This window comes from Vespa velutina, chromosome 3, assembly GCF_912470025.1.
Source record: "Vespa velutina chromosome 3, iVesVel2.1, whole genome shotgun sequence".
Classification (NCBI taxonomy): domain Eukaryota; kingdom Metazoa; phylum Arthropoda; class Insecta; order Hymenoptera; family Vespidae; genus Vespa; species Vespa velutina.
Window position 1 is genome coordinate 3,938,483 of NC_062190.1, and position 17,206 is coordinate 3,955,688.

General features: G+C 37.2%; 1 protein-coding gene across 8 annotated transcripts in view; it reads right to left on the bottom strand.

Moving 5' to 3' along the window:
- LOC124947620 (teneurin-a) overlaps positions 1-17,206 on the bottom strand; it is a 487,449-nt gene that overhangs the window by 302,260 nt on the left and 167,983 nt on the right. For all 8 annotated transcript variants that reach the window (XM_047490033.1, XM_047490032.1, XM_047490031.1 and 5 more), the window contains 2 exons: positions 5,050-5,253; positions 4,284-4,478 (listed from right to left, as the gene is read on the bottom strand). In XM_047490033.1, the coding sequence (XP_047345989.1) occupies positions 4,284-4,478; positions 5,050-5,253 (399 nt within the window). The remainder of the gene's footprint in view (positions 1-4,283; positions 4,479-5,049; positions 5,254-17,206) is intronic.

Below are 17,206 nucleotides of genomic sequence, written 5' to 3' on the forward strand. Positions count from 1 at the left end.
GTAGATAGGAAGGAAGGTACATAGGTAGGATAGATAGGTAGGAGAGAACCGTGGAAGCCAATTACGGATCGTACGTTGCGGCACATCACTGACATTTGATTCAAACGGGTGATACCACCTTCATCGATGGGTGGTAGTAGCAATGGAGATGGTGATGGTTGTAGTAGTTGGTAGGAAGGGTTAGTCAGACATTGCAAGGGAGTGCAAGGTGGCCGACAGTGACTTGATGCGGTTAGCGGATCGCCCCGTTAATTCGATTTGATGCTCTAACGCCTCCTCCACGTCAGGGAATACATATTCATGTAAATACGAATTATTTCATGTGATAGTCCGCCATTTTCATGCCTACCTTCTCTTCTCTACCTCCCTCCCTCCCTCTCACTCTCTCTCTCTCTCTCTCTCTCTCTCTCTCTCTCTTTTCTTTCTATAACTGGACTTTCATCATTAGATGTAACCACGAAACAACAATTAGATGACGAAGAAAAATAAAAAAGAAACAATATCCATAGAGACTAATCGTTTGACTTTTCAAAAGTATGTCAGTGGAGTCTGTAAGAGGGAAGAAAAATTTCTATAGAGCAATAAAATCTTCATAGATTCTCTGTTAGAATAGAGAAACCGGAATAAGGAACACCAGTAACGATAATGGCGAACACGGACTATTGGCATAGTTTCCGAGTGGTACTTAAAATTATTCCTACTTGGATCGAGCCTGGCACTAATCCAGGCACATCCCATTCCACGCTTGCTTCTCAACATTTTTGTCGAATACCCTGGCCGGTTAAAACGTTTCGCCTTGTTCAAAATTGATAACCGAGTTTTCTTCTTCTTCTTCTTCTTCTTCTTCCTCGTTCGCTAACTCTTACCCCAAGAAAATGAGATTCGTCGTCGCTCGAAAGAAGAACGAAGTTGAAAATCTTTTGCCAGGATCGTAAAAGAAATAGTCTAAGAAACCGATTAACTAACGTGACTTTATAATAACGTAAAAAAACCGAATAGGACTCTTCACATAATATATCAAAAGGAAAAAATCTTCTCTCAGGACTATTTCTGCCATTAAAAAAATTTCATTGTATATTAAAAGGCAACGTTATCGGTAATCCTTGTCGGTTTAACTAAATCATACATATTTCTTCATAATTTCTAAAGAAAACTGAACTTTATTTTATTTTTATAAATTCTCGAGACATTCATTGTACATACTAAACAAATTTTTTTTTAACACGGCTTAATAACAGTAGCAGTAGTGGTAGTTCAAGTTAGTGGCACGTAATACACGCGGTTCACGTCCACACGTATTACTCAGCTATACGTTACAGGCTGAACAGATTTACGGTGACAAATTACCGCAACTGTGCCGAGTTTCTGGTGAGAGAGCCAGACCGTGTGCGTGTGTGTGTGTGTGTGTGCGTGCGTGAGTGTGTGTGCGTGCGCGCGCGCACCAGCTCGCTCGGCAATTCAATAACGTGAGACTCGACTGGCCTACATTAGACTCCGACGGTCTAATGTAATATCAATCGTCTTTCTGTTGGCGGTGTGCAAGGGGTTAACGTGGGTAAGCCCTGACCGTTGGGAGCCATTTGCTAATAGATGCCGCGACATGCCTCCATTAGACCGCAGGGACATTCCTTCGAGCAATATACCCCATTGGAGATTCAGACTCGAATTACTGCTTACGATATACCAGTAATCACGACGGAAAAACTTATAACAACATCTCATTATGTGGTTCTAATATTTTAGTAGAGTATCCTTAAAATGGTCGGACGTGAGCTATATGTGTTTTATATTTTGTATTATTCCTTTTATTTTTTATTTTCTAAATTTGTTCAAACATGTATCATTTTGGAAAATGTTTGTAACGCGTTAATTGATATTTTAAATAATAAAATTATTTTTTGCGGATATTTCTGTTAGTATTTCTTTTTCTTTTTCCTTTTCTTTTTTTTTTTTTTTTTTTTTTTGAATTTTTGAACATAACAGGTAAACATAATATTATACGGATTTTATCTTATAAAAATTTAAATCCGATCGAGAAGAAACGTTTGCTAACGCATAATACCACTGTAACGGCATTTAGTAAACACGCGTTTATAATACACGAATTCGATCGAGCTCCCTTTCCAGGAGCATAACATACGCGTTACGACGCCGTTGAGAGTTCGAAGTAAAAGCGGCGAATTTATTGGTATGCGGCGCCGTCACTCGTGTCAACCGTTGTAACAACGTTTCCACGCATGCGATACCCGTTGTAAGATCCACGGTAACATCGCTGGTTCCCATGTTACTGATACATCAATGTCCGAAACTTCGATGCTCGCTGTCGATCCTCACTTTCTGAAAGTATCACACGTATTCGAAACGTTGCGAGAAATTTTATTGCCGTTATAGTTAAATGTGACATAACTTTTTATAATCCCGATAATAAATAAGTAAATAATAAGAATAATATAAACGTTCGATATGTTCTTCGTCATTTTAATTGCCTCGAAAGAGTTTCGTAACATCGAAAACAACGTTGAAGCTAGACAAAATTCTCTCTCTCTCTCTCTTTCCCTCTCTCTCCCTCTCTTTAGAGGAAGGGCCATCCTCCGAAACGAGATGCCCGCGAAATTTCGTTTAAAAGTTAAGCTAGGTAGTAGTAGGTGGCTGAGTGAAGTAAGTGAGGAAAGAGGAAGGATGAGGGGTGAAGTGCAGGTGGCCATTGCCGTGGTGGTCACTACTCGACAGTGGGTTCAAAGCCGCAAAGCTACTTTCTCATCTCTCTATATCTCATACACATACAAATACAACATAGACGTTTCAGTAGCAAGCTTTACTGCTAAAACTGTTTTACACATATACGAGAGATCCTGGTGTGAGTCAGTTGTGAACACCAAGGTGGCTAGGCCTAAATCCTCCTGGCATTCCAAAACAATATAGTCTACGGAGCCACGTTAACTTGGCTAGTGAGCTATGCTCTAACTAGCCAGTTCTCTCGCTGCTAACTGCTAACTCGGTTACCTCTCCTCGAAACTCTCTCTTTCTCTCTCTCTACACACACATACGCACAGAGACGCTCTTTCTCTCTCACTTTGTTCCTTTCTACCCGTTCCAATTCTCTTTCTCTCTCTTTCTCTCTCTCTCTCTCTCTCTCTCTCTCTCTCTTTCTCTCTTTCTCTCCTCGTAAGCAAAGAGCTCGGCTATCGTTAGTTACCAGCGAGCACCGGTGACTTGCCTGAAACAACAACGGAGCCAACTTCGAAACGGAAAGTCCCTTAGTTATTTAATGAGCCAACGTATGTGGTGGTAGTTCGTCGATTAACGCATTGTGTTAGTGGACCTAGAAAGCAACTCCTAGTCTATTTCTAGAGTTCAAGATTCGAGTCATAAAGTTTCTTGGAATTTCCTATGTTCATTGAGTTCACCTTAAATTTCTAATAAAGCTGAATCTTCTATGTTTCTAATTCAAAAAATATTTAAAAAGAATATATATATATATATATATATATATATATATATATTTCTTTTTTTTTTTGTATAGATAGGATATATATATATATTTTTTTTTTTTTGTTTCAATATATATACTGTATTCTTTATTATATTTTCTCATTTTTATTACGAAATTGTAAATATATTGTTCATTACTAATTATTATTTTATCTTTCTAATAAGAATCTCTTCATTTTCTTTCTTCTTTGTCTCCGTAAATAGTATCGAAGTACTACACATCAAAGATTCCAAAGTCGATTGGATCTTTACGTTTCGCTACACGGAAGACTATTAATATTAAGCCTTTAACGAGAAACACGTTTACGCGAAACCCGATTTAACTTCGGCCAGGGGCTCGATACCAGCCGATAATAAGGTTAGCACCGTAATCGCGTTTGAGGCACGGATCGTTAACTTATCGCGCCAAGTTTTACGTTGCGATTCCTTGAACTGACCTGTATTTCTCTTTCTCTCTCACCCTTCGCAACCCTCGCATTCTCTCTCTCTCTCTCTCTCTCTCTCTCTCTCTCTCAATGATCTCGATCGTACTATATATTAAATCATTCTTAGCATTATTGTCGTCGATGTACAACGATATATAATTTTTTTAGCTTGATGAATATGAAAAATAAATTGTAAAAAACGATACGACATGAATTATTAGATGAAGCGATGGAAATAAAAAATGAGACGATACCTAACATGTCTGAAATTCATGATCCAGTGATGAGATCGATACATGCGATGAATACGATCAATTGAATTAAAAAAAAATTTATCATGGATTAATTAATTATTGGTTGGCTCACCATTGCCAAGGTGTATACGCGAATGCTCGTCGGGAAAGACGACGGTCTCTGAACGGTCGCTCGCAGTTGAGCTACTACTCAAGGCGCTTGCGTGACCTCGGCGTGTTCTTCGACCTAAGGTACCGCCACCTCCTCCTCCTCCTCCTCCTCCAGCGGTATTCGTCTTTTTGCTTGGTGCCGCATATACCGTTTCACCTGCACGATACCAAGATTCTCGATCAGACGCTATCGCTTCTTAACCTCGAAACGTTTCGAATTCTCGACGGCCATTGCCTTTGGTATAGCCTATTGAGATCGACTTCGAATAGTTTCATGGTGATAAGGTTTTTGGTAAAAAAGTTTTGTAAAAATGTGACGGTATGAAAATTGACATTTAGTTTTCACTATCACATAATGAAATAATGTAAAAATTTCTCGTATGTTTTGATAAATCATAATTATTAAAATTACATGTTGAATTGTTATTATTTAATTATATGCAAGTATCAAGTTCATCGTGTATATATTTTGATTTTGTTTTGTTTTACTATTTATGCAATTTAACCAACTTTGTTAATTAATCCGAATTTTTGTTTAAATTTTCAAATTATATTTTTCTCATTCAAATAGATGATTCTAAATTATACAAAGTCATTATTTAGCTATCTCGATTAACATAATCCGGCGAATGTGTTAAATATGTTAATAAATGTCAGCGAAATAAGTCATACTGATCTCATAATTATCGTTTCGCGTGCATTCGCGTTGAATCTAATTAAATCCCTACCGTTTCCATTGCGAGATCTGTCCGAGGATACGCTCCCGTTGTAATGATGCCGCCGAGAGTTGGTGCTTTCGAGAGGAAACGGGGAAGCTTGTCGATGATTTGGCGTCAACGTTGGTGGTGGCGTTGGAAACGGCGTCGTAGGGTTGTCCGTCGTTGCGGCACCCTCCGTGTCCGAGCCAGTGCGATAAGAACGATCACCGGCACCTAAAACATATCGTTGAACGTCGAAACTTTATCGTTTGTCATTTAATCGATTTTATAATTACATTAGTTTACTTTGTGTTCAACTTTTAATTATATGGGATGCATAAAAATTGTTTTTCTCGTATATTTTAATACTATAATAAATCATCTATTGTATAATATTTTCAGTCATACTTTTTTAGATCATAATCAAGATATAATCTAAAATAAAAAAAAATATATAAACAAATATTAAGTTGAACTATCCTCTCGTAATTTTTTAATTCAAGATAGATTTAAAATAGAGCTCATCCGAAATTATATATATATATTTTATATATATATATATAATAAAAAGTAATGTCGTTTCTGCGCATGTCGATATTTGATTGTGATTAAAAAATAAAAACTTGTTAAAAATTTATTCGTTTGAATTTAATTTAAGAAAGCGACATTACTTTCCGGTCCCCCTAATATAATAAATTATATATATATATATGTATACGAAAGTTATATGGAGATAATAAAAGAGAGCTGTCATATTTAGCGACCGTCTCGTCATCTTATTTTATTGTCTCCCGAGCAGTCTTTTACGAAATCCTTGTGAAAATCCTCTTTGGAGATGCTTCTGGTGTCTATTTTCTCGCCGTTTGACCCAAGCTGTATTTGCTTAAGCGAAACTCACGCAGTATTCTTGAGTTATGGTACAGCATTCTTTAAGGAAAGTATGATAGCTCGACTTTCTCCCTCTTTTCTAACACCTTCGAAGATAATCCTCTTTAGAAGGAAGTAAAAATCGAAGAGAAAATAATACCATGACGATAAACGATTTTCGACCTTATCGAAAGTGTGACTCAGCGTGCAAGGGGCGTGATGTTTGTTCTGTTAATTGGTAGCTAATTGTCGTTTGCAAGAAGGCTTGCCTTTTCTTTAATCCTCTATTAAAGTTTCTACCTCGATGCGTGGGGACAAAAGGGGTAAGAGAGAATACGCTAAGAAACAGATACATTTTCTCTCCCTCTCTCTCTCTCTTTCTTTCTTAAGGACATCGATGCACCAAAAGAAAGAAGAAGAAGGAGATGAGGGATGGTCGGGAAGGAGGATCGAACGTAGTCGGTAATTAATGAGGAAAGTTTTACAAATAGCCGAAGGCATAGTCACTAAACGCCTTAGCAAGCCCGTGAAATTCATCCACAAGCGAAATATCCTCGTGCAGTACTAACTTTTTAATTGATTATTATCCTTTCTCCTTCTTCTCTCTCTCTCTCTCTCTCTCTTTCCCTCCCTTTCTCACTCTCTCTCTCTCTCTCTCCCTCTCTCTCTCTTTCTCTTTTCTGCCTTCTTCGCGTACGGACGATAATCGACGATCGGTCCTCGCATTTTCGTCTTTTCTTTTCTCTTATACTTTGTCCAAACGACAACGATTATAATCGATCACGTTGTGCTACGAATACCATCGAACACGAGTTCAAAGTTTCAAGTTAAGAACACCAAGAAAAAAGAAAAAAATTCATTTCTCTTCGGGGAGAAAGAAAAAAATTTTACAAGATTTTTATATTACTTAATATACAATATATTTTCAAAATCTCTTCTATAGTTATTATTGTATTATTAAGTGAATATCATATATGTCCGTGTATATATATTTGTGGGCGGGCGCGTGCTAGCGCGCGTATATGTATGTAAGTCAATTTCATCTCACCACCAATAATCGAAGAAATCGATGGCGTTTCTTCTCTGCTACTTTTAGTTTTAACACGGTAAAAGATCAAAGATCATCGTAAAGGGAGAAGCGGTTATATGAGAGAGAGAAAAAGGAAGAGAGAGAGAGAGAGAGAGAGAGAGAAAGGCAAGATGTGCAGCCTTGATAGTCGAGACGTCTGAGAGTGAGTAGCCGAGAGCCGGGCCAGTGGCGCTGATATTGCTCGCATTAAACTTTCATATTCAATCTTGGCACCCACCACCGTTGGGGCCGCCCTACGTTCTCCTCCCGAACCCCCACTACTCTCTTTCCCCTTACGATGAGCCACGGTATGCTCTCTCGTTGCTGAGAGCAAGAGCACCAGCATCAACCCCACATGTAATTGTGTTATGCCCTCTTCTCTCTCCGTCACCCTCCTCCGACTGACTCCTCTTCCTCTTCCTCATCCTCCTTCATCTGTCTGTCTGTCTGTCTGTCTCTCTCTCTCTCTCTCTCTCTCTCTCTTTCTTGCTCTCTAAAGTCTCCCTCTTCTCAACCTTCTTTTCCTGCCCCATAGATTCTCTTCCTCCCTCTCTTCCATCGTTTTACCTTCCTCTATTGAATTTTCTAATCCATATGGATTTGAATTTAAAAAGATCTATATTTTTTTCTCTTCCTTCTTTCCATTCTATGAGTATCTTAAAGTTATAAATATATTTACAGGAACTATAAAGATATACAATATTTGTATTATTTGAACTAATTAATAAGAACTTAGATTGGCAGGAATTTTTCAATTGTATTTATAAGAAAAAGTAAAAAAATAATATCATAATATACAACGTCCATATCATAGATGACGAACAAACGAAATATCATTCGAGTTTATCGCGAATATTCGAAAGCAGGAATACTCGGAAATTCGATGATGTCGTCGAACCATTCGTCATGTGGCTAGTGATAAGAGAATAATCGATCGTTGGATTAGCAGTGGGCCGAGCCGAATGAACAGTCAATGGTTATCTTTAATCGAAGAGTGCCAGAGTGAGACAGAAACGGTGAGAGAGAGAGAGAGAGAGAGAGAAAGAGAGAGAGAAACAGAGAAACAGAGCGAAAGAGAGTTAATCACAGCGGTCGATCGCGTGCTCGACTACGTCGCCGTTGCTTTCGACGCTTTCGTTCCTCGTGCGAGTTAGCACAACCAAACGATTTATCTTTACCATTGAAACATAAGTAATAGTAGTAGCAAAAGCTAGTGAATGGTGAAACAGAGAGGAAGAAAGATAGAAAACATCACGATACAATTTACAACGTCTTGTCTTCTCGTCCAGTAGCAAGTCCTGTTCTGTTTCTTCGGGGCCAACAACGACAACGACGGCAACGACGTTTCGTTTCCGTAGTTGGGCTAAACGCATGCTGGCTAGCCGGATTCGAGGGAGACGGGAGTTAAAGAGGAAGCGGAGGAAAAGGCAGAGGTTGTAGAGAGGGAGAGTGAAACGGCCGCACGTTCTGTGTAGGACGCATTTTGTTTGTAGGGGATGGTTACCATAGTAACGAAACCAAAGCGGCTCGGCCATCGAATGCGCTTCGTTCTCGTTGTCCTCTTCGTCGTCCTCTTCGTCCTCAACGATGTTGGTCCGAAACTTGCGGAAGAGTTCGCCTCCGGCCCTTTCCAATGCTTCCACTATGCGACGTTTATTCGAGGGAAGAAACCTCGCGAACGTTTTCGATTACAAGTAGAGACAAATTTTCTAGACGAGAAATCTACTTCTCGGCATGATTCGATGGACGACAGACGAACGACGCACGGTGTTAGTTTCCTTCGGGGAATATTTTTTTATTTGATATATTATATTTCATGAACGTCGCTCGATAGTGATTTCTAGATGGGGTAACTTTTCGTGCGGAATTATATCGTCGCTTTTCTTGCAATAACACTTCAATTTATATTAATGTTGTAAATATAAATAAAAATATTTTTTCTATAAATATTAATATAAAAGACAATAAAGTCGTGTGATCTTTAATAAATTATATTATCGATCATTTTCTTCATCCATGAAAGAAAAAGTTAATCGATTTTAAACGTTCGTGAACATGTGAAGAGATACGAGATAAGAGAGATCGCGTGGCAATTTGTAATTTGTAAGCGTTTACACCTATTACATAAGCTAGGTATAACCTTTTGATATTCCGTAATACTTTGAGATTATTCCAACGCAGCAAGACGGAATTTACCGCGTTCGGGCCTTTCGAAAAGATCCACGCAATGATCGTAAGCCGCGTACGGTGATTTAACTACGACACGAGCATTTGAAGAAAGTCGACACTATACCGAGCTTTCCCTTCGGACAAGAGAAAACTCACGATATGTTATTGTAATCGTATTTTTCCTGTTTTAACGAGCAGTATGCAGAGTGGGCAATCGTGCTTCGATTCATCTAATTTCCATTCCACAAACGTTGTGAAAATACATCGTGGAAAGAAACGTGGAATTTTGTTCGAAGAATAACCAAGTGAAAATGTATTCCCGGTTAACACACTTTGGTGGTGCGAACCTTTTAAAGAATCGTATTTAAAAGAGGCAATAATAATATCGATGTATCCAACGAATAAATCGATTTAATCGTTATCCAGTTTATATTGGTATACATACGTATACATATATTATGTATAATAATGAAACTAGGAGATTTATATTTATTAAAAAAAAAAAAAAAGAAAAAAAAGAAAAATCCATTTTGATACAAAAGGATAAAAAAATATAAAGGAAAAGGCAATCCTTGTTTTTATGGTTCCTACGATTTTTTACGACAAGTATGCATTAAAGAAATTTAAATATTTCCAATATCCCTGGAATTTGGAATGTCGCGTTCTTCGATGCCTAAATCAATATGAACTCCGCGCCCCTCAAAGCCACGACTATGGTCCGCGTGTTGGGGCAGAGGAGCACATATCCATAGAAACGAATTCGTCGGACCAACGGATTTCGCAATTCCGTATAATCGAAATTCGTATTTAATATGTCGTTCAAATCGTCAAGGCGAGAAGGGAAAAAAAAAACTCCAATAAAATTAGCATACGTATTTATTTATCTCCTAACTTCGACGGCGAAGTACACGAGAATATTATGTCGTTTCTCGCCAAATGTTCAACGAGAATATGAATGAGATATACGTTTGTTAATTAAAATTCAAAATTAAAGCTAAATATCATTTCTAAATATACAAATTCTTTGAAATCATATTATGGAATATTTATTATTCGATCGATACTAATTGTTTTGCACTTTCAACAATCTCGTTCGTTCGTTTGTTCGTTCGTTCATTTTATCGATCGTATCGCTAATTACGAAACAACTTCGTTGCTTTTTCAACAACTATTTTAAATCCAAATGTCATTTTTTTAAATCACAAATATTTTCAAATTTTTATGATGAACCAGTCTTTCGAGAGATATTAATCGTTTTATATTTCTTATCATATTAAAAAACGATTTCTTTTCATTGAAAATTATTTTAATGCAACAAAGAGTGATTTCCTATAGATGTCAAAAATCACTTTGGCAGAAATCGGAGACATGTGTTGCCAAACAGAAAAGAACAGAGAGAAAGAAAGAGACAGAAATAGAGAGAAAGAGAGAAAGAGAGAGAGAGAGAGAGAGAGAGACAGACAGAGATAGACAGATAGAGAGAGAGAGAGAGAGAGAGAGAGAGAGAAGCGGAAGACGTCGGAAGGGTGCGTTTGCATTTTTCTAACATGTGTCACACGCACGAGGAACAAAGGAGAGACTGACTGCGTGGCGTGCCGCTGAGTGTCGTCCGCGCTTGAAAAGCAATTTCCGATACGTCGTCCAGGCTAAAATGCGTAGGAGATATTCGATGACACATTTCTGATAACTTTAAGAGAGCAAAGAGTGTACGGTGGCCTTGAGTGCTCCGACGAGATACTTGGAAAGAACAAGAGAAGAAGAGAAAGAAAAAGAGAGAAAGAGAGAGAGAGAGAGAGAGGGGAAATCTTCAAGAAGTTATACCTTCAACAGGTGCAAAGTGGCTTCCCGTTGAAAGCGCGACCGTCTCTCTTCTCTTCTTTTCTCTTTCTACTCTTTAACTTCTCTCTCTCTCTCTCTCTCTCTCTCTCTCTCTCTCTCTCTCTTGCTCTCTGTCTTTCCTTCACGAGCATTACATCCCTCTCTTATTCTACCTCTTAAATGACTACCGAGTTCTTTGATAAAACAAGCCTATAATATCGTGTATGTACTTTTGAGAAAACGAGTCACCTAATAATGATTCTCAATGCTCTTAAAATATTAGATATTCTTATTGTTATGAGTTAACGAGAAATATTATATCTTAAATTAGATATTATTCGTTTTTGTATTTATTAAGAGAAATTAATTTATACGTAACGTTTATTTTTATTATTTCTCTGACTATGACGGAAGGATGGAAAATTGTTCATTTAAAACAAAAAAAATTCTACTAACCCTACCTATACTACTATCCGCTTATTTTCTCTCGTAATCGTTACACGCGAATCGATACCTTAACGAACGTGTACGCGAAAAGTGGATTAAAAAAATCGTACGCGACGAATAGAAAAAGAGAGAGAAAGAGAGAGAGAGAGAGAGAGAGAGAGAGAGAGAGAAAGAGAGAGTGAGAGAGAGAGAGAGTGAGAAAGATAGAGTGAAAGAGAGAGAGGGTATACGACAAACGCAATGTAACTCTCTCGTTTTTTTTCTTTCCCTTTTTCCTTTTTTTTTTTTTATGAAGTTCGTAAGCGCGGAGAAAAAAATTTAATCCATCCACGCGCATAGCCAAATATTTGCGAGATTTTACGCTCGCCCTCATGCACAGAGAGAATCGAACTGGGAAAAAACGATAAAGCAAGTAACTTTCCCGTTACTAGCTTTTGCTCGAATTGTCTGGACATTTTGTTTAGTTATTTTTGTTTGTTTGTCTTAATAAACGTGTATGGTACGTGTGAGCAATACTCAGATTTGTTTTCTTTTCTTTCTTTATTTTTTTATTTTAATTTTTTTCTTTTTGCAATGTTCCATTCAATGTTTGACGAAAACGCATCGACAAAAAAAAAAAAGAAAAAAAGGAAACTGATTTGAAGAAAGAAATTTCGCAAAAGAAAATCTAAGCTAATAGAAAAGAGAATTTTTGAAAGAGGATTCTCTAAACAGAATCGAGATATTCAAAGCTCACGTATTCCGTTTACAATGTTTCAAACTTAATATTCTATGCACTTTCAAAAGTAATAATAAGAAGTATGCCGTGCTGTAGACCGTGCATGTTCACTCGGTATATTTCGTATATTATTACGGAAATGCATGAATTTTCAACAGAATTTAATTACGATTTACATTGTTATTGCATCGAATTTGCAACGATATTTGTTCTATTTGTTCGCTTAGAAAAATGCAATTGTTTCTTATTTTTATACGATATAATATATTTTTCTTGAAGATATTTATTACGAAAACTAGATAAATAAATTGTTTCCAGTATGATGTCTTTCTTGATAGAGGGTGGATAATAGCAAGGCAAATTAAAACGTCGGATCGGAAGCGCAGCTGCTGCTACTGACACAACACAACATCGCTATCGGAGGTAGAAAGCCTGAAGGGATAAGAAGAAGCCGAGAGATTACCATTTTGAGCCCCAAGAGGGTTTAAGGAAACGTTATTGCGATTTGCTTTATGGGGAGGAGACACGAAGTATCACAAAATGATCGCGTAATTGCTACCCTCCTCGTGAATAGGCAGATAGGTATCAAGTCTATGTATGTATATACTTTGAGGAAAGGTTAATATGATGGTGTAAATATATGAATTTTATATAGGGGAAAAAAAATCAAAATGAATTTTCCTTTGAGATTGGAATGCACTTAAAAATAATACCCCGTATAAATAAAATGAATCAAAAATAATTTTGAATCTATGTATTATATATATATATATATATATATATATATATATATATATATATATCTTCTCTTTTGTTTGCTATAAAATTTTTTTTTTTTAAAGATCAATCTCGTTATATGATTTGTTTCCATCATAATAAGAGAAAGTATATATAAACAGTTAAAAAAAAAGAAAAAAAACGGGAACAAATTGTTCGCAATTTTTTCCCACTTTAACAATCTCGATCGGGATGAAAAACGACGTAAGCTCGGTGGTTTTGTTAATGATTTTTTTTTTTCGAGCGTCCATCATCGTCGTCGTCGTTGTCGTCGTTCGAAAGCCACCCTGTCGTTCGTGCATTCTTTCTCTCTTTCTCATTAACATGACAATGTTAATTGCATTACTCGTACTCGCGTCCCCGTGTTTTCGTTAGCACTTTTTCATGTGTTAATACTTTTTAATTGGTTCTTCTCTCGTAGCCGACGTAGCGGTCTCATGAATCGTTAACAACTAACGCTTTCGTGACATTTTTTTTAACGCCCTTCCGATGTTTTTAAATTAATATCATTTACACTTGATATTTTATTCAAACTTTTTTTTATATATAGACCGAATATATTATAGATAGATCGAAAATAGAGTTTTATTTTACGAAGAAAAATTTTTTAACAAGTCTAATATCATAAATATCTATCGATTCGATACTAATCGATAGGCAAAAGTCTCCACTGTATATTTTACGAGACATGCTTTTTTTTTTATAATATTTAAAATTATAAAGTATATTTCAATGTATTATATTTAATCAATATCATATTCCAGGTGTGAAAAAGCGTCGTCGCATCTAACGAATTTCTTTCAAAGCTGAGAGATTTGACGATTTTATTGTTAATACCCTCCTTTAGACATTAACAATATCCTATCTTTCTCTCGTGCCTTTTGTTTTGCAAGTCATTGGACGATATTCGTTCCATCGAACGAGAAATTCTTCAGGCATTAAATCGTATAAACTCGTACGAACGAAACGATTAAGCTCGTCGAACTGTTTAATTATTTCGAGGCGATTCGTTATCACGATTTATATAAAAGCGAGACGAGAGGAAGTACGTATCGTTTTTCACCGACGTGTGGATAAATCGATCTTTCCAGCGACGAACAAAAATACATGAAATATGAGTCGACAGAGGTGGAAGATTAGACGACTTCAATCATAGCGTTTGTTGCTAATGAAAAGCCAATCAGTCGTCGTTTCTTTTTCGTGGAAAACGACGAATCGACGATGATTTATTCGGTGCATGTGTACTGTAAATTATTTTCCTAAGGGGTATATGAAAAACATATGCAGCCAACGCTTTTTAATATATATTTATTCTCGAGATATTTTTTTTTTTTTTTTTTTTTTTTTTTTTTTTTAATTGCTATTATCGAAGGTTTCGAAATGAGTTTCATTTTTTTTTACCAAAAAAAAAAAAAAAAAAAAAAGAAAAAAAAATATAAAAAGAAACAAAAAAAGAAAGAAAAAAATAAATCGCGATACAATTAAACGAGGACGGCACAACAATATAGTTTGTGATTTAAGTATTCTATGAAAACAATCGCTTGACTGTAGCGAGTAATATGTCAAATAGATTAGAAGATCTAAGGCCCCCTTACTGTAACACTCCCGGAAACGGCGAGCTCGTAACATATTTCAACGGGTTATCGTTCGCGCTAAAACATCGCCGTGATAAGCAAGATGCGGAAAGTTAAGTGACGATCTCGGTAAATCCATTATGTTGCAAATATAGAAGGAAGAAGAAAAATTTGCACGCAATTGAATCTGTTTCATAAAGTTTGCTTCGCGAATGAGGACAACATTTTCGAATGATCCTTGAATTTGTTTATAAAGAATAGTTCAAAATAAATCGTGAGAAGAGAATTTTCCGATTTGGCAAAATTATAGCTGAGGAATAATAGAAAATAGAAAGAGAAGGAAGCTGGATCATTGAAAATCGGTGCTACTAGTTGAAAAGTCGTATTAAAAATTTTTAACCGGGCCAGTCGAGTCGGAGATTTTGACGACGAAGAGTCGAAATTCGAGCAAGCAGAGAAGAAGGAAAAGTAAAAATCGTTAAGTCGAAAGTTTCGTTAATGACTTTTCCAACGTTTCGTTTTAGATAATCCGACTCGCATTTCCGTAGGTACGTGTAATTAACACATTCGAAATGAACGAATTTCTCTATATTTTTAAGTCTCGTTTGAAAATAAAATTAAAAAAGAAAAAAACAGAAAAATCATCATCATCTTCCTTCTTATTAAGAGATATTTTCGATTCTAATTTAAACAAAGAATATCTAGTTTTTCTTTATGGATATTTACAAATATTCACTCTCTCTCTCTCTCCCCCTCTCTCTCTCTCTCTCTCTCTCTCTCTCTCTCATAACGTCGCGTGAAAATCGTTGCCGAACTTCCGGGAATCACGAAGCGTGAATAATTCCGTTTACGTGGGCGCGTTCGTTCGTTCGTCGGTCCCGACGTAAATTATTACAAGGAGTACATTAATTTCCTTTGCGAATAATTAACAAGGAGAACCGGACACAACGAAAGCTCGGCGGCTGAGCAAGGTTTCGCAATGGTCAGTAGTCCTTTCGTGTAACTTGCTTCTCGAGGTACCCATACCTTTTCGCCGCCACTCTTCTCACCCTCCTACTTTTACCAGCCCCTTCTCCTACCCCCCTTTCTTACTCGCCAACCGACCTCCCCCACTCGACATCTGAAATATTAATCACGACTTACACACGCAGTTTCGAGACTAGGGGTATTCTCTCTCTTTGCATTATTAAATGAGAGCTCGCGCACGAGTTACGTTAGATAGGCTCGCTTCTTATTCCGCAAAACGAATATGGATGTGCGGCTGGTACCGTTATTATTCCGATATGAAGAGAATTACAACAATATAATCAATTCGTTAATATTAAAAACCTCCAAAAGTTCGATCCTTCGACGATCTCTGAACGTTAGCGTTCTCTCGTTAATATTTTGACCGGGAGAAAAACGAAGAAAAGAAGATAAATAATTAGAGGGGAAAGGAAAAAACGATACGGTGCTAATTAAGAATTTCATTAAATAAGCTCGTTAGCATTCTTAATTATTTCTAACGACCGCATATCGTCCAGTAATTGGAACTTTTAATCCCACAGTGGAGTACGTACGATGAATAGGAAAGATTAATTTTTCTCGTGTTCTAGATTGAAATTAGCTTAGATAGACATTCCTTATTTCGATATATGATTATTATAATATAATAGGAATGTTCTATTTGTATGATTTTATAAAGATTTCTAATCATTTATCCTGATCAAACTTAATCCAACGATTCTCGGTTTTAATATAGAGGGTCGGTATGAAAGTTTAAGCGAGCGATAGTTACCCGTACGAGGATACTTTAGAGTATGCGAGCGTATTGGTGGCTAGCAGCTTTCTGAGACTCTCTATCTCTATACGTATATATAGTTACGTATATCCAACGTATTCGTTTAATTACATTCCCAACGTTAAATCCACCTAACCGGTGAAACTAAGTTACACCTGTGCAACACCGGTATCTCGACGATAGTACGTAGAAATACATACATAGAGATGGTACCCATAGGTAAGTAAGTATATAGGTATAAGGTATAGGCAGAGAGAAGGTCGTAGGTGGCTCACAATCGATCCAGACGACAGACGACGGCGAACTGCTAATAGGGGAGGAGTTTTAAATGCGCCTAACGTAATAATGCGTGCATTAGGCAAGTACTATGGCGTCGGTGGCGTCTGCGGCGACGACACAACGATAGTAGTGGACCCATTCTCCGTAAGGGGTAGTTTGCCTGACAACTCGATTATACGATACTGCAGGGCTGAGTGGCAAGTGGTGATATATGGTGTGCATATACGCGATGCTCTACCACTTCCGAAGTCACTTAAAATAATGAGAAACCCCTATCGGCTTGCTTCCCTATTTTCCTCTACCTTTTTCTATCTCTCTCTCTCTCTCTCTCTCTCTCTCTCTCTCTCTCTCTCTCTCTCTCTCTCTCTCTCTCTCTCTCTCTCTCTCTCTCTCTCTCTCTCACACCATCTTTTTTTTCCTTTTTCTTTTACTTTCTTATGGCAACACTTGCGTTGGGATCTCATCCACGAGAAGGACAACAACAACATCAACAGCAGTAATGTTGGCAACAACGTCGAAGTAGACGACGAGCCACCACCGATCCGCTAAAACTTTCTCCACTTTCTTCTCTTCTTTTCTCTTTTCTCCTCTTCTCTTCTCTTCTCTTGGGGGTTTCTACGAGAGACCTCGGTGCTCTTTCGCAATTACGGTCACCTCTAGGATGAATTTAATTTCAGAACACGGCAGTA